General features: G+C 51.7%; 2 protein-coding genes across 4 annotated transcripts in view; both read left to right on the top strand.

The window, feature by feature from the left end:
* Positions 1 to 23670, top strand: part of PTPDC1 (protein tyrosine phosphatase domain containing 1) — a 643782-nt gene that overhangs the window by 276270 nt on the left and 343842 nt on the right. The window lies entirely within an intron of this gene.
* The window catches only part of FAM120A (family with sequence similarity 120A), a 97884-nt gene that overhangs the window by 40177 nt on the left and 34037 nt on the right, over positions 1 to 23670 (top strand). For all 3 annotated transcript variants that reach the window (XM_047700739.1, XM_047700738.1, XM_047700737.1), the window contains exons 6-10: positions 9341 to 9438; positions 9659 to 9939; positions 18805 to 18892; positions 20525 to 20752; positions 23115 to 23289. In XM_047700739.1, coding sequence (XP_047556695.1) covers positions 9341 to 9438; positions 9659 to 9939; positions 18805 to 18892; positions 20525 to 20752; positions 23115 to 23289 — 870 coding nt within the window. The remainder of the gene's footprint in view (positions 1 to 9340; positions 9439 to 9658; positions 9940 to 18804; positions 18893 to 20524; positions 20753 to 23114; positions 23290 to 23670) is intronic.

The raw sequence follows: 23670 nt of genomic DNA, 5'->3' as shown, positions 1-23670 counted from the left end.
TGACTGTGGTGGAGACCTGAGCCTTTGGGCACAGAGTTTGGGGCAGCTGGAATTGCAGGCCGACCGCTGTGTGGCCTGGAATATGGGGTGACCTGGGTCAGAGTTTGGGTCAAGACTGGGAAGAAGGTGTATTTCAAGTTACAGATACACAATTTGGAGCCAGCAGAAAGAGATTCATGTAAAATCGCTTTCGTTATTTTCCTGACAAGTATAAAGAAACAGATGAATGTGGAGATGGTGGCCATCCCTCTTGCCTGTATGTGCTGTTGCGCTCCCACCATGGCGCTGAGCGGGCAATGGAGAGCCTAGATGGAGCAAAGTGGAATTGGGGAGAGGCTTTCTTGGCATCCCATGTGAGAACCTCAGACACATTTCCCGTAAAAATGTTTTTGTGAGCAGTAGGTAGGTCCTAAGTGGTCTTTTCTGACTTTGGTCCGTTATGTTGCCTTCTGGGAAGATGCATTCAGCATTTGACAGCCAGAGTTGGAACATACTTTCTCGTTCATTAGAACTTGTCTTATGAATCGTTTTAGAAACTGAAGTATGTGTAGTTTTAAAGGCATTTAAAGCATCGTATTAACCCCATGAAGCCTTTTGGGAGTAAAAATGGGGAGAGTTGACTCTAATCAGGGGTTTCTTTTTTTTTTTTTTTCTAGATTTTATTTATTTCTTTGACACAGAGAGAGACAGATCACAAGTAGGCAGAGAGAGAGAGGGAGAAGCAGGCTCCCCGCTGAGCAGAGAGCCTGATGTGGGGCTCGATCCCAGGACCCCGAGATCACGACCTGAGCTGAAGGCGAGGCTTAAACCACTGAGCCACCCAGGTGCCCCTAATCAGGGGTTTCTAAACCTGAATGGAGCCGAGGTTCTAGGCGGAACTGTTATCTCCGGGTCTTCCCTGGGCCTCAGGAATCTGTGTCTTCCAGAGGAGCGCCTTCCTGGCCTGGTCTGGGACTGGCCCTGGCGGGGCTCCTCGGTGGGTGCATCTTCTGAGCCCCTGGGCCTCTGCGGCTCCGAGGGAGCCTCTGCTCCCCGCACCGATGTGGAGGGTGTGGAAGTGACCTATACCTGTCTGCCCTGTTGCTCCGCGGCGCTGGGAGGCCTGGTCTGCACGGTGCATGGTCTTATTCAGGGTGAAGAATGGGTGCCAGTCCCTCCTGTCTTTGCACAATGGACCCCAGAAGTGACCTGTTTTGAGATGGGTTTTTAAAATCAGTTGCAGGTGAGATTAGTATTCACTGGGAAAGCATTTACTGCATCAGAAACACCGTGTTGGGACCGGGGACCTAGAGACAGTTATAATTCTGTGCTTTCTGTCCCAGCACACGGTGCCTCCCACATCCACAGAGTCCCAGTCTGAAGGGAGGCACACATAAGAAGGGGCAGAATGGAAAATTGTCAGCTGTATGTGGCTCCCGGGTACTGGAGGCCCACCTCAGGCCAGTGAATGGAGACAGCAGGCTTGAGCTCACCCTGGTGTACTTGTTAAAAGCTGCCCAGGTGAAACTGAGGCCCAGTGACTCTGAAGGTGCATACGCTGTCTTCTCGGCCTCTGCGGTGAGAAGTAGCCAAGCTCCCACAGCACGCTTGTCAGAACAGCCAGCATCCGGAATGCCGACACCACCGGCTGCTGGCGAGGACCAGAGCAGCGGGGGCGTGCAGTCTCGGCTGTGGGGAGCACAGACCGGCGCTGCCGCTGCAGGAGACAGTGTGATGGTGTCTCAGAAAACACAACAGGATCTTCCCATGTGCTCCAGCAACCACGCTCCTCCGTGTTTACCCCGAGGAATTAAAAACTTACGTCCACACAGAACTCTGCACGGGATGCTTACAGCAGCTTTATTCATCATTGCCAAAATGTGGAAGCGTCCAAGATGTCCTTCAGTGGGTGATGGACAAGTAAACTGTGGTCCATCCAGGCAATGACATATTATTCAGTGCTTTAATAAAAAGGGTTATCAACTTATGAAGACCTCGAATACATTCAGTGAGAGAAGCCACTCTGCCAGGCCTCCATACTCTGTCATTCAAACCGCATGATGTTCTGGAAAAAGCACAACCATGGGGCCAGCGGAAAGTCAGTGGAGAGATGAATATAGGCAGAGCATAGAGGATTTTTAGGGCCATGAAACTATTTTGTGTGACACTATAGTGGTGGATATGTGTCCTTACAAATTCGTCCAAACCCAGAGAATGAGCACCAAGAGGAATCCTGTTGGGAACTGTGGGCTCTTGTTCACAATCGTCATGTCGCAGAATTAGGCCACTGGTTGAACATGTATCCTACGAATGCAAGGGGTGTGCTTTCTGCATAGGTTTTCTACAGACTTAAAACTGCTCAGAAAACAACATTTATTAGTTAAAAAACCCAAAAACCTTTCTGTGTCCGGCCCGTGCCAGCACCTGCCAGGTTCTGGACGGTGTGGCAGAGCAGACGTGTCGTCCTGGGCCTTGCACGTGACTAAGACGTGGACTTGTACGGCTGGTGAGGGCAGATCCAGGGAGACGGGACACGGAGCTGGTACTGATTAAATCAGGACTTGGTGCTGCCTGACTGAATTAATTTTTTTTTTTTTTTTTTTAAAGATTTATTTATTTATTTGACGGAGAGAGAGAGATCACAAGCAGGCAGAGAGGCAGGCAGAGAGAGAGGGGGAGAAGCAGGCTCCCCGCTGAGCAGAGAGCCCGACGCAGGGCTTGATCCCAGGACCCTGAGATCATGACCCGAGCCGAAGGCAGAGGCTCAACCCACTGAGCCACCCAGGCGCCCCTGAATTAATGTTTGAGCTGAGGCCTGAGGGTAGAGCAGGAGTTGAGCGAGGTGACGATGGGGAGGAAGTCTGTTCCACATGGAGGAGACCCCGAGGTGGCCGCTCTGGCCGTGGAAGGAGTGGAAGGGAGTGGCTGGAGACCAGGATGCAGGGGAGGGCAGGGGTGCTGGTGTGGCTGTGGGCAGTGGCATCCGAACACAGCCTGAGGCTTCAGATTTACTCTAGGGGCTCTGGAAGCTCACTGGAGGATTTATAGTGTTAGAAGTTGTTACTTGGTAACTTTTGCACACCCAGGGCGTGTGGAACATGACCAATGGCCTGTGTACAATTAATGAAGCCAGCCTCAGTGGAACATAACCAGTAGCCCTCTCCACATCTCCCCCTCAGGTTTCCCTGCCCACCAGCTCCCTGAATTCTGTGTCAGTTGTCCCCTTTTCTTTATCGTGTCTGTACCCCTAATTCTAAGTGGAGATGTGGAAGTAGGCGGGCTTCTCTCATGGCTTGGTTGGAGAGGAGGTGGAGGCAGGAGTGAGGTCAGGGTGGGAGCAGGAGCAGTGTGGCAGGAACGTCTGTCACACCTTGGATGGTGAGGAGGGGACGTCTCTGGCTCCTGTGGCTGCATGGTCCTCAGCGAGGTGCAGGGAATCCGAGGAGAGACAGTTTTTAGCGCTGCAGCTGCTGCCGCCCCTACAGGCACAGAACAGGGTGGGATGGGGGTTGGTGGCAGCCTACTTCTGTGGCTTTCGTGAAGGGTAGGGTGTAAAGCAGGAGGGATTGACTGGGCTTGCACTGTCAGAAATAGGGGTCTGGAGGTGCCTGGCACACATGTGGGGACTTTGGTAAGGCACTGAGAGAGCTTAGAGGGTTTCAGAATACACAGGGCCCCAGAGCGTGTAGGCTGGGGAGGAACCTGCAGGAACAGGCCGGTGAACAGGTTTCCTGGGGACGGGAGCTGCTCCCAGGAAGCCAAGACCAGACCGACAGTGACCATAGGAAGGGGCCCCTGCGTGCCTGCATCCTCACTGGTCCCCTTCTCCCAAACCGGGTCACAGGAGAGCATACTGGATTGCTGTCTCACCTGGAAGGAGGACCCTGTCACTGGCCTTCTGTACCCAGCTGTCAGGGCCAGGGCTCAGGAAGGTGTAGGTGTAAACTCGAGGAGGGATGAGGGTTGGTCTGTGTTCCCTGGTTTTGGGCTGTGGGCTGTGCTGGCAGGCGTCCCTTTCTGCTGACTAAAGGGGAGCCTGTGGCCTCACAGCCTGTGTTGCTCATGTCACCAGACTGTCCTATCAATTGTCGCTGGGGTTTCTAGGTTAACAGGCTCTTTGGAAATACAGCTCTGCCTCCCCACAGGGTGCCTTCCAGCCTATCAGGGCATATCATCAGGTGTCACCCCGAAAATGGAGACACTGCCTGGGAGGAAGGACGCAGCTCCTGCGAAGCTGCTTCGGCTGACAGGGCAGGGCCATCTCCAGGAGAACAGGGTTGCCCACGTGGGACCCCGCGGGTGCAGTGGTCGCACAGCCTGCCCGGAGCAGAGGGTGATGACAGGTTCGTGGATGCCAGGCAAGCGAGCTCAAGTGAGGACCAGCACTGCCTGTGCTGCTCCGTCCTGCTCTGACTGTGCTGACTCCGCGGAAGCTTGGCGGGACAGCCGCACACACGCTGCCCACAGCCTGCCTGCTACCACTCGGCTCCCGCGCCGGAGGCCCATCACCATCCTCGCCCTATCGAGTTTGCCGCGGGCCACAGTGTAGGTGCTGCGCCATCCTGGCTGCTGCCCGTGCCCATCGTCTGCGGTGTTCCCGCTCTTCGGCCGTTACGATGATAGCTTTTTACGTTGTTGGTCCAGATACTCCACATTATACTGCTGTTGCATGTTATTAGGAGGTTTTTGAAATTTGGCATTTAAAGTGTACGTGGTGTTCGGCCTTACAGATCCGCTTACTAAAGCCACCATTTCCATGGTTTCTGTTTAAGCTTTTTTATTGTGGAAAAACACAATATAACCATCAGTATAGGGAGCAGTGCCACAAGCAGCAGTGTGCCCACGGAACAGGGTCAGCAAACGGCAGTGTTTGTTTCACATCTTTCTTCGTTTAAAGAAAGACATTAGACTTTTCTGAGGTCCCATTTGTCCCCTCAAATAGGTCTGTGTTTTCTTACCTCATATGTGTGCAGTAATCAGTGGTGGTGGTCTCATTTCTCATGAGAGGCTGTGTTATACACATCATTCTGCCCTTGCTGGTTTTGGAGATGTGTCTCTGTGTCCGTCTGTCCCCATTTTTATCTCAAGCTGGTGCACATGGTAGTGATGTCAGGCCCCCAGGGGGAAGCCACGGCGCTCTCATGTGGAGCCTTCTCTCCTTCCTTCCGATTCCTGAGCGTCATCCTCAGGCTCGACATCTGTTCCCATGACCTTTCATTCAGATTTTTGTGAGTTTATTTCAGTCCTTGTACTATGAAGTGATACAGGCTGTCTGGTCTCACGGCTTTTAGAAAGGTCATTTTCTAAAAAAAAACCATGAGCAGTCATTTCGGGGTAACTCAGGAGCCATTCGACAAGGTGTGTCTTTGCGAGATGACCAGCTCATGGTCAGATCTGCTGGCGGTTTCTCAGGGTGTGGTGACAGAAGGGCACGGCCACTTTAGTTGGCGGGGACCGTCCCTGCAGGTTGTGCATTTCTGAAATCCGTGGCGGACAGAGACTGGTTTGCTGTGTTGGGCTCCTGAAGCCATGTGGGCAGCCCGGTGAGGCACTGGTGCTCCTTCCTGCCCCCCATCTCTGCCAGCCCATGTGCGCAGCAGCCTTGGCTGTGGGACCCCACCATTCTAGCTTGGAGTGGGTGAGTGGGGAGTTGGACAGATTTGCATACAACTTGGACACACTCGTCACTTATCAGACTCCTGCTCTTGAAGACTCAGACGCTTTGTGGGTTTGAGTGATGCCATACCGTGAGGTCCACGTGCGCTGCCCAGACCCCGGGGCAACAGAGGGGCTGGGGAGCGGCCCGCTGGCTCCCGGCCATGCAATGCTGTCTGCCCACAGTCCCGTGATCAGGAAGACTGTCCTCGCCGCAGTGAACTGCCCCAGTTCCCGGAGTTCTTACTCCTGCTGGCGTGAGTGTGCTTCCTGGGGGTCTGTGGTTCGTTCAGGTACCTGCTTGCTTGATTCTCAGCCCTGCCTTTCGCCTGCCCATGCTTCTCTGTCCAGACGGTGGCTCCTGGCTCCTCTCAGGGGGCCTGACTGTGTGTCCCAGCTCTGGGAGCCCCTGGGAGCTGGTGCTCTTGGAAAGCGACTGGGTTCAGTCCCTCAGAGCTGGCAAACTTCCACTCATCCTGCCTCTGCCCTCACGGTCTTTGGCCTGTGGCCTGCCTTTCAGAAGCTACTCATCTGGAAAACGATGGAAGCAAGTGACATAAAATTCTCCATGTGGCTTTCTGTCTTAACTTCTGTAGAATATCAGTGCTGAATAAATACATCCATTTCAATACGGTTAATGTCATTGGAAAATTTGATCTTTTTTGTAGGTATTCAAGATTAGTATTGGTGGTAGGGAACATACTGACTTATCTTCGAATCTGAATTGTCAGAGCTGTTTTTTGTGCTTGAAATCATGTATCCCTTGGCATTAGAGAATTTTAAGAGTTCATGATTTTGTCGTTTCTTTGGTTGGCCTAACGTCTCTGCAGTGCCATGCCTGGTGGTCGATGAGTCTGTGCTAGGCGGGCCGGGCCACCGGTAGGCTGACTGGCTCTAAGCGGGCCTTCTTGGTCAACACCATCCTTCGTTAACATGTGTCTTCTCTTGCTTCAGGGAGTGGCTGAACAGCTCTGCCCGGGGCACAGGGGTACGGGTGCAGCTCGCCCACAGCACTGCTCACTTAGTATAGCTGTCAGACCGCGTTGTATGTGTGCTTTTCTCCTCGTGCACAAAGAAGTCTTTGAAAAATTTTTTAATTGTGGAAATATTTTTCATATAGTATTTAAACACTGTTTCCACTTGTCTGTCTCCGTCTGCGTAGTCTGCTGACAGCCCTTCTCTCTTAGTAGAGTGTCTGCGAAAGAAGAGTGACAGGCTGGAGGTGTTAACCTCCACGCACGAGCTGGGGTCGGTCCCGAGAAAGGCGGCCTTGTCACGGGACTGTGCTCTGCGTACTGGCTCGGGGGCGCTGCTGACCAGAACTCCTGCACAAGAATGCATGCCACATCCTGAGGCAGGCCTGGTTCACTGGGCCATCCTCTAGCCTTCCCAGAAGTGTAGAGAGATTAATTCACTTACTGGACCAGGTTCTGATAGATTAGCAAGTAGCTTTGTAGGATCTTAAAGGTTTGTTTGAGGTCAGTGATTATAATGTGATTTTAGAAACTGTCTTTACTTTGGGAATCTTTGCTTTTAAGTTATAGTTTATTTTTGTTTTTAAGGAAAGTTTGTGCTTTTCAGGAAGTTGGTAGCACGTAATGGCCAAAAATAGAGACAAAAGGATCCCCTTCCCTGGAATGCTGGGAATTGGCATGGCCGACTTTCTGTGCAGTTACTCAGAAGTTACGTGGGTCAGGTCAGCCACAAGAGGTTGTAAATTGTGCTTCTCACGGTGATTAAATTGTAGTATTAGAGCTTGAATGGAGTTCATGGTGTTCTGGCCATGATTCAGAATCTCCTGAGAAGGCACACAACCAGTGTCTTGTGTCTCACACTCGGAGGTTCCAATCCCCTGGGTTAGAAATGTTTGATCAGGAATGTTTCCTTATGTTTGCATGTGCATACATGTGTGTGTGTGTGTGGGGTGTGTTTCTGTGTGCGTGTGGTAAACGTGTGCAGGTATATTTGGGGTGAATGCACATATGTGTGCAGTAGACACGTGCACATGTATGGGTGAGTGCATGTTTGTGGTGAACATGCACGTGCGACTGTGTGTACATGTGTGTATAGTGTGTGTGTGCACGTGTGTGTGGTGAGCATGTGTGTCTATGGGGTGAGTATGGTGAATGTAGTGAAAACGCGTGTATGCACATGTATGTGTGGCCAGTGTGCATGCATGTGCATGTGAGTGCATGTTTGTGTGTGGTGAGCATGCATGCATGTGTGGGGTGAGCGTGTGAGTGCATGTGCACAAGTGCCGGCGTCATCATTCCCAGCTACTTGTCCCACAGTTGCGGAAGTTGTGCCCCCGGCTTCTTGGTACTGGCTGTGTGCGGGGCACTCGGAGATGGGCTTGTGCAGCGGGCTGTGGCTTCCAGGCACATGGGTCCTCTTGGGTGGGGAGAAGTGAGCTGTGGCCCTTCTCTCCCTGCTCCACCAGGACTGAGTGGCTCTCGGAGCTCAGATTATATACCAGTGGGAGTTTTCTTTCAGAGAATGAGAGGGAGGATTTGGGTTTTGGGATGCTTTATTATTATTATTTTTAATTTAAATGTGTTTATCTTGGCAAGTTGGTGGGGTGAGAGGTGGTGGTCTGTGGGCTCCTTGTTTGGCTTGGAGTTGCCCAGATTCTGAAGTTGGAGGAACACCCTTCCTGGTAAAGGATGTTGGCGTTCAGGGGCATCTAGGCTTGGTTTTGTTCACTCTCTAAAAGAAGCCTAAGGAGGAGATCGTGTAGCTTGGTGGCCCCCAGGTCTGCTATCTGTTCCCGCCATTTGGGTTGTGGGAACATTTGGGGCTCAGGTGCTCCAGGCCTGGCCTTGCAGCTTGACCTCACAGGCGCCCCGTACCTGACTGTTCAATGGAGGAGCAAAGCTGCAAAGGGTCTCATTCCCATTTTTATTGCATTAGTAATTAGTTCATGGTGTTTGGAAGTGTTCTGATGTTGAGGCCACAGTCCCCAGTACCACCTGTCAGTCACCACATGTTGTGCCAGGTGACGGCACTGAGGTCTTGGGCGTGCAGGTGTGCAGGTCCGTGGGCTGAGCTGATGGCTGTGTGTCCCGACTTAGTACTTAGCCCAGTCCTGACGTGTGTCCACAGCCGCTTCTCCACACGCTTCTGTTCTGGCTGCTCTGGCTCCCATCAGCACGGGGCAGCAGAGTGAGCACAGTGTACATCAGAGCAGACTTAGGGAGTCATGTTCTCAGAGCACAGAGAGCCAGGTGACTGGCCCTGGAACACACATTGGTTGGTACATGCAGCCCCATCACGGTTTTGCTTAGCAGTGGAAAACTGAAAGGTTCCGGCTGCAACTTCCACAGTTCACTGTTTCTGTTTAATAGCCAAGAACTGAGTTTTAGTCTCAGTAGGCAGATTCCCTTGCCTCACTTACATGAGGGGAAGTGTCTGTCCCTGCTTTGTCCCTACATCGCAGTCTTAGGGCTTTGAGAAGCGGACAGGGTCAGAGAGAGAGGGTGGCCCAGATGCCTGGAAGTTAAAATCCTAGCCCCAGTATATAAAGTTGATCACCATAAAATGAAGTATTTTTCATGTGAAACATGAAATTTTGAAGGTAGGGATCAGTGGTGTGTTGTCACCTGAGGGGGGTACAGGGCAGATGGGGGCATGTGCTGGCCACTGTGGTGTCCCGGGGCATGTCCTCTGCTAACCAGTGTACCGCTTTCTTTCCTTGTCGACGAAACAGCCAGACCAAATCCGTTCGGAATGCCTGGGATCGTGCCACCGTATGTCCCCCCCCAGATGCTCAACATTCCACAGACCCCTCTGCAAGCCAAGCCTGTGGTAAGACCCTCCCCCACCTCCTGCAGCGGGTCTCCCTGCGTGGTTGTGGGGGTGGGTAGTGCACACATCAGATTTTAGCAAAAGCTAAAATAATTTCTTAAGCTATTGAGCTGATATGTAAAGCAGATGCCAGTGTTCCTTGAGTTACAACCAGGTAGCACCGACGGGAGCTGGGCCTATAGGCCTCAAGTGTATGCATAACACCTGCCCTCTGTTTCAGGCCCCACAGGTGCCCAGCCCAGGTGCCTCGGGCCAGGGTCCACACCCTTACAGCCTCGCTGAGCCGGCCCTCACTTTGGAAACGAGTGGAAAGAGTCTGACTGAGCACAGCACCTACAGCAACATTCCTCACGAAGGAAAGCATACCCCGCTGTATGAACGGTCGTCCCCAATCCACCCAGCTCCAGGCGGCAGCCCCAACCACGTGGACTCAGCGTACTTTCCAGGGTCTTCTACGTCGTCGTCTTCTGACAACGATGAGGGCAGTGGAGCAGCTGCAAAGTGAGTGGGGTGCGGTGTAACTGGCACTTCCATATTTGTATTGGCGACTCCAGGCCCATCAGGTAGCTCGGTCCCCTGGGAAGCTGCCTTCTGTCCTCCCACGGCCGAGGGTTGTGTGCAGAGGTGTCGTTTGTTGTAGGAAGGGGACCGTCACTGTGCACAGACTAGGGCTTCTTGGAAATGGAGGAGTGAAGGTTATACGCCTCCTTGGGGCTTCCCAGGCTGAAAATCTGCACTGTTCCAGCTGTGCCCTTGGGCCGCTCCTCTGCTGGGGTGGAGTTTTGGTTTATGTGACCCTTAGATGTGGTGAAGTTACCTGGTCAAGTGCTGACGACCCTTACTGTCCCCTGGGCTGTGAGACCCCATCCCACCCTCGGAAAGCATTTTGTTACACGCTGGTGCCTTTCTGTCTTGGCTCGTGGATTGAGGGAAACTCTGGATCTCCTCCTCTCCTGAATTGAATCTGGCAAGTCACATCTCAGCTCAGCAGCCTGTGAGGTTCCTGAAATCACGCCGTTCACCTGGCCAGAGTGGAGAAAGCGGCCGTCTGGGCTGGAACTTTCACTGGAGAGCAGCATTTTAAATGTGTGTCCCTGAGTAAATGAATGTTCAGATACGTGATTTGTTAGAATCTGATCAAGAAAGTCTTAAATGCACTGTCTTCCTCCTCCCCTCAAATACCGACCGTTATGTTTTAAGAAACCTGATTCACAAACGGAAGAAACGGCCTACCGTTCTGCTGCTGTCCTCTTCCTCGTCGTTCTCTGGCTCATGACTGGATGGCCGGGGCCCCTGGCTGCTCTGTCAATGGAGGTGGTTTCTCGTCTTCCGCAAATTCTCATTGGGCGTGAAGCCTGAGGCGGGACGTCCCCTCTCTTCATCTGTGGAGTGGGCGCAAGTGTCCGCTGACCTTGGGCGGCAGCTATGGAGGGCTTCGCTGCCGTGCATGGCGTATGTGTTCTGTGCAGTAGTGGAGCATAACTCTGGATGTAAATGCTTATTGCGGTCTTGCAAGTCTAAAATCCTGAGGTGAATAACAAGTTCTGCCTTTACATTTACACTTCCAAGTTTACCTTCTGGAAAGGGAGTAGAGTGAAGATCTGCTGAGTGTGACGAGCCCAGGCTCGTGTGTGTGCAAATGAGAACAGCTGGTCATGTCTCGGAAGCTCTTCCCCTCTGGAATTCGAAGGCACTGAATGTTTTCTGTGGAAAATCACCTCACACCAGCACGACGACTATGTCTGTATGGCACACGCTTGGTCTTGCGAGAGACGCTTTTCCTAGAGAGCTGGGAGCAAGGACCAAAGCAGGAGGGGCTGTACTGTGTGCCTGGGCCCTGAGCTGCCTGCGGGGGTCCCCCACCTAGCTTGGCTCTGTGGGGGTGGTAGTTGCTGGAGGGCCCTTTGCTTCCCTTGTGTGCCCTCAGCTCTGCCCTGTTCCCAAAGGTTCAGACCTCATCGCCTTTCTGGCTCTGCCCCACCTCGGTGTTTTCGCGGTACTCCCTGGAGGAACTGCTGGAAGGTGGGCTCGCATGTGGGGTGATGTGAGGCGTGGTGAAGAGGACCGAGCACCCCCAGCCTTGCATCCAGACCTCGGGTAGCCTTATGGGCCTATCAACACTTTAGTGTTCTTCACTTCCCAGTTACCATGATCAATAGATGTGTGAAAACGGGGGAGGGGTAGGGAGAGGCTTTGGGGCCAGCCCTTGTGACGACTCTGGCCCGTGTTCTACGGTTTCCTGGGTGTGGACTCCAGCCAGCTGAGTGTGCTGTGTGCGTGCACTCACTGTGCCCGGGGCAGGGTGTCATCCTGCTGGCCCAAACACTGGGTTGGAGCAGGAAGCTGTGACCTGCTTTACCTTGGTTTGGACTTGAGTCGGGAGCTCTGGACCTGCATCTGCTCTCAGGATGCTCTGAAGGGAAGGCCGTGCATTTAACCAGGCACCCCCCGAGCACTTGCCATGAGCACAGCAGCCCGCAGCACAGACCAGGTGTGGGGTCAGGCTGGCGTGGCCTGTGTTGGTGGCATGTTTTTAAAGGATGGTGCTGATAGGAGACAGAATGATTACTGAATGAAGTGGTCTCTCCCCTCCCCCAAAGCATCCTGCAAATGAAAAAGACAAGTATTTTAAGTAACATAAACATGCAGTTCACGAAAGAAACACAGATGGTCAGGAAACATAAAAGGATGTTCACCCTCACTTTAGAAAAAAAGGAGTATTAAGACTTAACATTTTTATGAAACAAAGTTGGAAAACATATATTTTTATTTTTTATTTATTTATTTTTTAAGATTTTATTTATTCATTTGAGAGAGAGAGCATAAGCAGGCAGAGGGAGAAGCAAACTCCCCACTGAGCAGGGAGCCCCAGTGCAGGACTTATCCCAGGACCGAGATCATGACCTGAGCTGAAGGCAGACGCTTCACCAACTGAGCCACCCAGGCTCTGTTTAAGGATAAAGTTCAGTAGACGTAAGATTTTGGCTCTCTTGGCACGTTCCCCAGGGTGCAGCTCCCTGCTCTGAGGTGGGTTTGAGGTGTGGTCTGTGTCCTGAATGTGGACAGCGGGGAGAGCAGGAGCCCTGCGAGCACACGCTCACAGGAGAGGGTGTCTCGGGAGTCCTGAGGCAGGAACATGTCTCCTGGTGATGCTCAGCTTCACGTGGCAGCACACGCACCGTGTACACGTATGTGTGTGATGCCAGACATGCTCGGAGGGCCTGCCCCATCAACCCTGCTTGAGTACTTCAGCGGCCTTTTGGCCCTGGGGCTGGAGTGGGAGTCCGGTACTGTTGCTTACCCAGCTCCTCATGACCCCGCCAGTCTGAGTCTCTGCCGGCCCTGGAGTCCTGGGGCCACCGAGGGTGCCGTGCACACTGTGGCACCGGGCATCTCCACTGGGCGTGGCCAGCGCCGTGGCTGTCCTGGCTGCTGCTCCCACTCCCTTGGCTGCAGACTCTCAGCTTTGTCTGGCTGTGGCCCTGCGTCTGTCAGAGGACGGAGGCCGGTGCCTGTAGCAGTTATTCCAGACCCTGACAATCATTCTCAAGTGACCAAAGAAAGAAGTGTACTGCTTTCTATCCGCATGCTCTCCCTCCTGCTTTCTGCTCTCTTAGAGTATCATTAGTGTGTCCTTTTGCTCTCTTCTTGGTGCAAATCTTTATGAAACAGTAATGCACCTGTTTTCCGTCTTTCCTGGCCTTTGTCAGATCTTTGTAATGTTATTTTGGTTGAATTTAGAAATACAACTGAATCCTTATGGAGTGTTAATCTTACACTATTTTCATAGATTCATCAGCTTTTGGATCCTGAATCTGATCTGAGTTTGCTAGCTAATTTAAAGTTTTTAGTTTTTCGTTGTGTACGTATTTCTAATTTCCATCTCAGTGCAAAGTTAGAGAACTGACACATCAGAAAAAAAGGTCCAGGGAGCCTGTTGTGAGCCCTCTGGACAGACAACACTCTACAAAGATGGGCGAAGATGTTCCAGGGTGTGTCCTGACACAGCTCCCTGCTCGCGGGACCTGGTCTCAGGGACAGCGGCTCGTCCTTCTTCCTCTGCTTTGTGTACACACAGCATGCTTACATGAGGGTGTGTATGCACCTGTGTGCCTGTGTGTGCTCCCTCCACATGTCACCTCAGTGTTTGGCTATAATCACTGATGTTTTTAAATGGATGTCTGGAAGTCCATTGGGAGAGAACAAGAATGTAATTTCTTTGCTGTATGGAGTCGTTGGTGTGTGGGGGATTGCTGTTCCGTGTTCCTGTGCACGTGTTCCTTTGACCCCACTTACCAGGTCAAAACAGCATCTGTCGGGTGAGCTTGCTGGCCCGCTCTGGACCCTGTGGGACCAGGTCTGGACTGTGGAAGGTCCCTGTGGTGCCGGGAGCCTGTGCACCAGGGTAGGACTCAGGCGCGGACCTCCTGTGGCAGGTCATGCTGGGCCGGGCGTGGGTGGGAGGTATCTGGGTTGTTTGTGAACCACATCAGCTGGTGTGTAAGTGCAGTGAGTGATAGACAGTGTCCCTGCTAGGGCACTGAGTCCATGTCTGTGAAATGCTGAAGAAACCAGTGGCGCATGTCCTTCAGGGCACCTTTGGCCACGAAGTGGTAGTGCTCTTGGGCTGTTCGTCGTCGTCTTTTTTGGGCGGGTGGGGGGCTGCTGTGTCCTCTCAGGCTCTTTCCCTAAGACATGGGTGGTTCATAGTCACACAGGCTGACTGTGGCTGCGGTTCTTCCTTCTGGAGCCTTGTGCTCTGTGTTGTGCCCGATGGGGTAGCATACCTTCTCTCTCCTTGTGGAAACCAATCTGAGGTACTTTTCCACGTCGGTAAGATTTAGTAATCCTCTGTGCCATCAGCGGAGGGGGTCTGCACATGTCCTGGCCATGCAAAGACCCGGGTGGGCATTCTGTTTGGCGCTCGTCTGCCTCTGTTGGTGTCGGAGCCCTCCCTCATGGGGGAGAGGTGTGAGCAGTCCTGGCAAGTGCATGAGAGGCGCACACGGATGCCAGCGCCGTCTCACTGCTGCGTAGGAATTGGACCACCACTTCCTCTGTTCCCAACTTCTTGTGAGAAAACCTGAATGTGTGACAGGAGTTTAAATTGGAGCATAGGGAGACTGCGCCTGCGGCAGTGTCTTGGGTCCGACTCGTGGGTCCCCTGTTGTAGAGCCCTGCCCTCCATGCTTTGCGGTGGGAGTCCCTGGCCTTGGGCTTCCTCAGAGCTCTGCAGGTCCGGATGGGGACAGGTGCGCATCCAGAATCCTTCCACCCGGAACTGGGGAGCTCACAGACGTGAAAATGGGCTATGCGTGCTTGCTGCAGGCCGACTGCACTCGGGGACCCCATCTGTGACTTCCCGCGCACACTGGGTATTTCTTCGGGGGGTTTGATCTCTCACTTTTCTCTGTTTCGTTGCTTCCCGCGTGGTTTCATTTGCCCTTGCTCTTTCTTTCTGTTGACAAGTCAGTCAGCTCGTGGTCAGTGTCCCATCCGCACAGCCTGTGCCCGTGCAGTGGAGGTGTGAGTGAGAAGTCAGTGTGGTGGGCCCACTGCCCTCACCCGCGCTGTGCGCACGCACCCCAGTACCCCCACCCCACTGACTAGACCTGCGTGTAGGAGGGAGCACAGTGGGAAGAGCGCTTTGCCGTCTCCCTCTAGCTCTGGTTCAGAATAGCCCCAAGTGTCCAGCTGGAGTGAGGGCCACAGAGCCCTGGCGTGCGGTGCCGGCCTTCGTCCTCGCCACCGTTCTGGGTGCGTGGTTGGCCCGCTGCAGCTCGGCCTGTGTGCAGCACCTGTGCCATGCATGGGTCCCTTCTCCCTGAGACCGACTCTTGTCAGCAGGATTTGGCATGAGCATGCAGGCCTCCTGTGGCCTGTGTAGGTGCCAACAGGTCTTTGCAGGGCATGGCCTGCGATAGGGTGCCGTTCTGAGCACCAACTGCGTGTTCTTCAAGGCAAGGCATCTATCATATGTCAAGAGTTTGATTTAAGTTGTAAAGGGACATAGTCATTCTAGTGAAGTGTTCAGGACTTCAGAAAAACTGGCTATTGTCAAGATGCTTTTCAGGCAGAATTTCAGGTTTATGGTATGATTATTAGGAGGCCGTGAGGTCGTCTAGATTATGACATTACCATTACTCTGGTTATTATCCATATACAATAAAACCAGTGTCTGTAAATGTAGGTTCTGTGTGGTCTTTGGTGGGCATGGTCTCCCCGCCACTCTGCCCGGGTGCTCGCTGGCCTGGGACCCATCGTGAGGTTCCCGTGCTTATGGGGCTGTATGCCTAACGAGTCCCCGTGTTGAGCTTTGTGTCGCATGGAGAAGTCCGGTTTATGCTGTCTTCTCCACATACCTTTAGGGTGCGGTTATGTGATTCATTCCTTTAGCTGCTGGGCTCCCGCTCGGCGGTGGCTCTGAGCGCTTATCTTCATGGAATGTATTATTGAGTGATGGAGATGGACAGGAATTCGGTGCCAATGTGGCACATGCCAGGAGGGACATAGCCATGAGAAGAGCAGGGACCAGGTGGCTAGAGAAGCCTGTGCTGTGGTGACGCTGCCACTAAGGCCTGCGAGACGAGACGTCACAAACAAGGACCTGTTTATCGCGAAGAGAAGGGCTGGAAGTCCACCAGAACGCAAGACTCCACTGCCTCAGTGAGGACTGGGGTCCACAATGAAGGACTGCCTAGAAGTCTGTAAGAAGAGCATTTTGCACACTGTCTGCAGTGGGGACAAAGTATGTGCATTATTTGTACAAGTAGCGGCGAGAGAAGACATCACACGTGGAGAAGCGTTCATCTCCGTTGTCGTCAGGGAAACGCAAACCAGACCGTGTGGGGTTGGCACATCCGGAGAAGGGCTGTGGCGGGCGCTGCAGGAGACCCTGCGTGTCCAGGGCGGGAGCTCCCAGGGTGTTTGGGGGGCTGGACTGGAGACCTGACGGTGGCTTGCTGTCCCAGAATGCGTCCAGCAGGGGGGCTGAACAGCACGGCGGGCAGGAACGTGGTTGAGCCCAAACCGCTGGGCAGTTGCACGGTTCTGTTTCTGTGGTGTTCGAGGCCCAGGGAAGGCCATGTTTGCTGTTAGAGGTCTCACAGCCATTGTCCTCGGGGAGGAAGTTGGAGTGGGGCCAGGAGGGGCCTCCTGGGGTGTTAGCCCTGTCTCAGTGGGGCTGCCCGCATGTGCACTCAGAATGTGGACGTCCATTAAGCCGTTCACTTGTAACTTGGATGTGTTTTTACAGGTGTGTTGTACTTAATTATTTAAAATTGTAATTAATAGATGTTATATCTCTTTATGAAACTTTTAAGGATTTAAATAACTTGTTCCAAAGTTTCACTAAACAAAGGTCACTGACTTTTTAGTGAAAAATTGCATGAGCTGCTCTTCTCGCGCTGCGTCCTAGACCACTTGAGTGCTGCCAGCCTTCCCTTCCCAGTGCTTGGGAGTGCACGTGCTAGACATGTGTGGTGGGACCGTCCCCTCCGACTCCCACTCAGGTGTCAGTTTTGTGGGCTCACCCCATGCCGTGGCTGCCTTGGTCTCAAATTGAAACAGAATGATCGTTATGCTCTTGGACTGCTTGCATGTACCGTGGTGCTGTCTCCTCATCACTAGGGCTCCTGGTGGTTTGGCAGAGCTGTGGTCAGAGAGGGTGCAGGGGGGGAGCAGACCTGGACAGAGCGGCGCTTTGAGTCCTCTCAGATGACCTGGAACCCACACACTGGGCAGCATCCCGGGGCCCCGTCCCATGCTGGGACTGAGGAGCCGAATGGGCTCCTAGAGGAACAACGTGGGGCACGACTCTTGGCTTATGATGGGCAGCCTGCTCCTCATCTCTCCTTTTTGCATTGTTTTGTTTTGGTAATGACTAAAATGAGGAAGATAGGAAAATAGTGGGTCCTTTTTTTTTTTTTTTCAAGATTTATTTATTTGACTGAGAGATCATGCACACGAGTGGAGTGGAGGGGGGCAGAGAGAGACACAGGCACCTTGCTAACTGCAGAGCTGATAAGGGGCTCCATCCTAGGACCCTGAGATTATGACTTGAGCCAAAATCAAAAGTTGGACGTTTAACCGACTAAGCCGCCGAGGCATCCCAGGAGAATTATGGGTCTTGACAACTCTCCATCTGTCCCATGGGTCAGTTAGAAAGGCAAGTCCAGTAAAAGCAGTCTTCCTTGGCAGACCTTATGGCTAGCACTGGCTTTAGAAACTGGTTTTGGTGTGGGGGAAGGATGACGGAAAGCCCCTGTCTGCAGGGCTGTGCCTCAGGCGCCTCCAGACTCCCAGCTCCCTCCAGGGTAGCGCTTTTCATGAGGTTGCCCCGGGACCACAGTGAACTTCGGTGCTGTGGTCTATGATAACAAGTGGAAAAATAATGTATGAGATAATGCCATGTGTCTCACATTTACTGCATTCTGTTCCATTTTAAAATGTTTTAAAAAATGCTGGTTAGGGGTGCCTGGGTGACTCAGTGAAGCGTCTGCCTTTGGCTTAAGTCATGATCCCAGGGTCCTGAGATCGAGCCCTGCATTGGGCTCCCTGTGCAGCAGGGAACTTGCTTCTCGTTCTGCCTGCCACTCCCCCTGCTTGTGTGCTTGCTCTTTCTTGCCGTCTTGCTCTCTCTGACAAATAAATAAAATCTAAAATAGTGCTGGTTAAGCCCGTTGAATTGTTTTAACTGAGCTGTTAACGGGTCACAACCTACAGTGTTTTCCAGCTGCAGATTGATGGGTCTGGCCCGTGAGCCCCTCCTGCTCTTCCCCATCCCTTCCCACACCCTCGTTACCACTTTGTCACTTGAGGCCATTCCCAGAGAAGTTTGTGCCGTCCATCTGTTCTCTGAACCCACCTCTGCCTTTCCTGATGAGTCACCCTCGCCTGCGCTCCGGCAGCCTCTCCAAGAATAGGCTGAGCGCCCCGTGTACCGTCTCTCGGCACCCTGTAGCTGACACGTCTGTATGAATTATGAGTAACACTTGGTCCGCATAACACTGAGTCCTCCCCTGCCTGATAGCCGTCAGCTCAGCGGGCTTGTTTTATCCTGTTTCCTCATGACGGCTGGGCCTGCTGCTAGGCAGGGCTGCATCAGTCCCCTCTGTGGCCATCCCTGGCCATCTTTGGTTCCTGTGCTGGCTTAGTGCTCTGTGTTTCTCTTCTGGAGTGTGATGTCACTGCTGGCCTGAGCAGGCAGAATGTGCTCCCAGTGCGGGGCTCTCTCTGGAGGTGGTTTGTTGGGGGCGGCCAGGTCGAGAAAGCGGAGTCTGTGGGCTCAGCGCAGGCCGGCTTGTCAGGGCTGGTGTGGGGGAAAGCAGATGCTAATCTGACCGTGTTTCTTTTGTTTATGTTCAGCCATATCAGTGGGAACAAAATAGGCTGGGAGAAGACGGGAAGCCACTCAGAGCCGCAAGCGCGGGGAGACCCAGGAGACCAAACAAAGGTAGTAGGTCGGCTTTTATTCTTCAGATATTGACTCTTTGGGCATGTAATGTTAGGAATTTGTTCAAAGCAAAGTGCTGTTTTTTTAAAGCATGTTATGAGTAATAGACACGGGGAGGGTGGGAAGGGAAGGGGGTGTCACACACTTTGGGAATGGGAAGGAAAGGGGGTCACATATTGGCAGGGGAGGGGTGTTGAGGATGTTGGCGGGGAGATGGGTCCCAGACATTGGTGTAGGGGAGGGAGTCCCAGATGCACGGGGAGGGGAAGGAGACAACTCATGTCTTCCACAGTCTGGGTGGAACCTTCTGGAAAGCCTCCCGCCTGCGGGCACAGACTCTGCAGGATTGAATAAGGAATCACTTCAAATTGTACACATTAAAAATGAAAATAAAGTACATTCCATTCCCCCTTTTATCTGCCTCTCCCTGTTACTAGTGATCCCTCGAAATACCTTTCACCTGTAGAGCCTGTCCCCTGCGTGTGGTTCCTTAGGACGCACCACATCTCTAGCTAGAAGAGGGCTTGTCTCTACATAAGGGGACACCATGTTGGAAATTCATTTAAGATTCTGGAATACTCCTTCTTTTGAAGGGTTGTTTTGTGAAGAAGTAACACATGCTTTATGGTTGTCTATTCTTTGCAAAGTACCTTCCAAAATTTTTAGCTGCTTATGTCTATATTCTGTGAATGGAGAGTATAGAAAACACTTGTGGATTATTCTTGAGTTTTTTTTTAAGATCAGTTTTGGTACTTTGTGTTTTAAAGGGTAAAATTAAGCACTTAAGTACATACCACTGTAAAGAACATGTCTTGTTTCAGAACAGAGAAATGTATGTTCCCTAGATTGGCATGAAATTAAGTAATGGGGAATTATTATTTCCAGCATTTGTCATGAGAAAGAATAAAACCGTTTATTGTGCAAATAATAACTGATCTCAGTAAACACTTCAGACTTTGCTAAAATTCATAAAGAGGAGGTAAAGGTTATCCCTCTGCCTTCCCTTTCCCCAGTCTGCTGCCTGCAACTTTCCATCCCTGAGCCCCACATGGGGACCACTCCTCCTCTGCAGCTCGTACATGTTCTGTGTTTTGGTGATTGGTTGTTACAGGATGGGTATTTTTCACTTAATGCTATTCTCCGTACATATTTCTATGTCATCATATATAGATCTGATCATCAATTTCAATGGAATTAGCTTGTTTCTTGCTTTAATTTTTGGTAAGCATTTCTCTGTGTGTACTTAATTTGGGGCTTTTTGATGAAGAGAGGGAATGCCTGAGTTTGGGTCTCTGTTCTCCAAATGCCAGCAGTGGTGGTGAGGAGGGGTGTGAGCCTCTGTGCTGCGAGTTCCTAGGCAGTGACACAGCCTCTCTGAGCATCCCCTCCCATTTCCACACAGAGAGCAGAGGGCACACGGTGGCTTCCTGGGGGGCCAGCAAGCATCGAATGCCATTCCTGCCCACTACTCCCCCCGGGGAGTAGTCGTGGTGAGGCCCACCCTCACACAGGCTCAGGGGGCCACTGCCACTCCCTGTCTTTGGGGAGGGTCCTCTGCATGGGACACACAGCGAAAGGACTGTGTGGAAACATGACCTGACCTGTTCTCCCCTCTTACCCGTGGCTCTGCAGACGGAAGGCTCATCCACTGCCTCCTCAGGCAGCCAGCTTGCTGAAGGAAAGGGAAGCCAGCTGGGCACTGTGCAGCCGATCCCTTGCCTCCTGTCCATGCCCACCCGCAACCACATGGACATCACCACACCGCCCTTGCCCCCGGTGGCACCTGAGGTACTGAGAGTGGCGGAGCACCGGCACAAGAAGGGGCTGATGTACCCCTATATCTTCCACGTCCTGACGAAGGTATGGGTGGCTGTTTTCTGTCTGACCAGGCACCTGAAATGGAGTGCATTTCCGCCTTCGTAAACATTGGGAGAAAAGGCGAAAATGCATACATGTAAATGCAGTAAGAGAAGAACATGGGAAAGTCTTATTTTCCCCTTCAGTTTGATAGAAAATAGTTTTGAGATTTCTAGTTAATGGCACATCATGTTAATTTTCTGACTTGTGATTTTATTTTATTTTATATTTTCTAATTTTAAAATTTCTTGTACCATGTTTATGCCATACTCTCAGGCTTAATGAGCTGTCACGTGCCCTGCCCGTCTTCTCTGTCCTCTGTCCTAGAGTGCCCCTGTGGAGTGGCAGACAGCGCTCGGCATCCTTGGACTTATCGAGTACGGCTCTTAGAGCCCTTCAGCAGAAAATCGAATACAGGACTGTGTGACATGCTAACAGTCAGAAAATGTGTTTACGTAGTGTCAGGATTTCACTTTATTAGTGTCTTACCAAACGTATGCTTCAGTGGACAGCCAGTGTGGCATTGTTTTTGAAAATTGGTGTCTTGAATGGATCTATGTGTCCATTTAAACTTCCTCAGTGACTTGGAGTCTTTCTGTTGATGTTTATGGCCCTATACCCAAGATTTAAGATGTAACTTCGGTGACCAGATTTCTCATGTGGATGGGTTTATTGCCATCATGTATTTTTAACATGTTTTCATCAGTGTCTGCACCACCACAGATAATCAGACATTTTTTTCTCTGCTTCTGCAATTCATCTGTGGTTTGTACGGTGGGGTCAGTAAGTACACAAGCCCCATACCCCACAGAACCCCGAGCCGGACAGCGACCGTTAGCTGGCTAACCCGAGCATCGCTCCCTCGTGTCAGTCCAAGGGCACCATGAGTTTTATGTTTAAACCGCAGTCGCCTCCAGGTGTCATGCACTATGTGATATGGGTCTGCACGTATGCTATCACTTTTCAGATTACGGTTGTGAGGTAAACATTTTATTTTTCAGCGGCATCGCATGTTATAAGTAAGGGTAAGTGGAAAGTTCCTCTCACAGGAGAAGGATTTGCTGAGTTTAAAGGAACCCAGGTTCGGGGGAGGTTGCACCTTTCCCCTGTGGGGTTGTGTGGGCTGCGAGGTCCTAGACCCCTGTGCTTCTTCCTTGCCCACTGTGGTCTGCTCAGTGGCGAGCTGAGCAACAGATGGCCTGTCCTCCTCCACCACTCCCTCATCTCAAGGGCAAATACTGGTAAAGTGACTGTGGTTGAGAAGAGTAAATGGTTATCTCTTCAATTTAAAAATGCTTCTACTATTTTTCTGTACGTTAGGGAAAGCGTAGAGTGTCAGGCATGCTGTTTGCTGTGAGCTACGTGCCTCTGGTGTTATATTGTCAGGCCGACACGCCTCGGTGAGGCGAGGCTTCACACTCATGCAGGCAGCCGGCCAAGCCAGGGCCCGGGAGAGAGTTCCCACTGCACTCTCTCTCACATAGATCTATGAAGAAAGAGCACATGCCATGGAGTTATTGAAAGAGTAAGTAGTGATAAATTTAACAGACATTGAAGGTCATATGTATACTCTTATGTCATGAACATCCCTAAGTAAAGTTCCGTGCAAAATCTCTTGAGATGCACCTTGATGCCATAGAATGTCTGAGACGGGGCCCCAGAGGTCTTGCCACCGCCTCAGGTGCGGACGCGCAGCCCCTTGTCTTGGGCCATGTTGGCCGTGGAATGTGAGCAGAGTGGGGCTTCCTTCGAGGGCCACCCCAACGGCTGTGCGTGCCCCTCATTCAGGAGTCACGCCCCCCCCACCCCCCCGAGTCCTGGCACGTGCTGAAACCGTGCAGAATGAGGGGCGCTGCAGGGCGTGCTCTTCGGGAGACCGTGTATGCACGTGCTCATGTTTTATGGAAGAGCTTGGTAAAGACAATTTGACCATTTTGTTTTCAGGACACCCATTTCTTGGATTTCACATAGGTCATTAAAATTTATGAATTTCATTGCATATGACCATCTTGACTCTTAAGTAAAATTTGCAAGTTCTCAGCATTTTCTAGTCTATTTGTTGTCTGCTGTTACCTGTCCAGATTGTTTCAAAGACTTTGGGGTCGTCTATGTGGTTTCCTTATACTCTTGGTTCCAATTTAAAGATGAAACCATGTAGATTTTATTTTGACTCTTTGAGCATATGTTTTGACAGCCCACTAAATAAATTCGCCCTGACACCCCACTGCACGCAAGTGGTTAAGCAATTGATTTGGAATAGAATTGCAATGTCATTAACTGGAGATAATGCAGTATATTTCTGTGAGTTTGTTGTAAATTCAACATGAAAAATGTGCAATATTATTCTGCTTTCTTCCATGCAAAGGGTGAAATCAAAATTGCTGTTTCTATTGAAGATGAAGCCAGCAAAGACCTGCCTCCCGCCGCCCTGCTCTATAGGCCAGTTCGCCAGTATGTTTACGGAGTGCTGTTTAGCTTGGCAGAAAGCAGAAAGAAAACTGAGAGACTTGCTTTTAGAAAGAACAGACTTCCACCAGAATGTATGTACTGTGAAATCCATTGTTTGTTTTCCTCAGTACCTCGTAACCTCTTGTGCATTTTCCAAAGCCTTAGAGGATCGTGACTGAATCTGACCCGAGTGTCCCCACGCGAGATGGCGGGCTTCACGGGGCCCTTAGGACAGGAGGACCAGCCATGGGCTGTTTTCCTCAGTAACATTCCAGTCATGCTGTGTATTTGGTAAAACGTGTGCACTTTAAACTGGATGTTGATCTGGAAATGGTCCGGATGGGCACCCTCTCCTGTGGCAAGTGCGTCCCAGGCAGGGCGACAGCGGCGTCTGCTCCGGTGTCCGCGAGTGCATCTGCGCTGCAAAATCTGTGTTCCTGGGGAGGCCCTCCCTGCGTGTGGCTTTGTCTGTG

This window comes from Lutra lutra, chromosome 13, assembly GCF_902655055.1.
Source record: "Lutra lutra chromosome 13, mLutLut1.2, whole genome shotgun sequence".
NCBI classification, from domain to species: domain Eukaryota; kingdom Metazoa; phylum Chordata; class Mammalia; order Carnivora; family Mustelidae; genus Lutra; species Lutra lutra.
The sequence above is the reverse complement of the archived record's forward strand: the minus strand, read 5'-3'. Positions and strand labels throughout refer to the sequence as shown.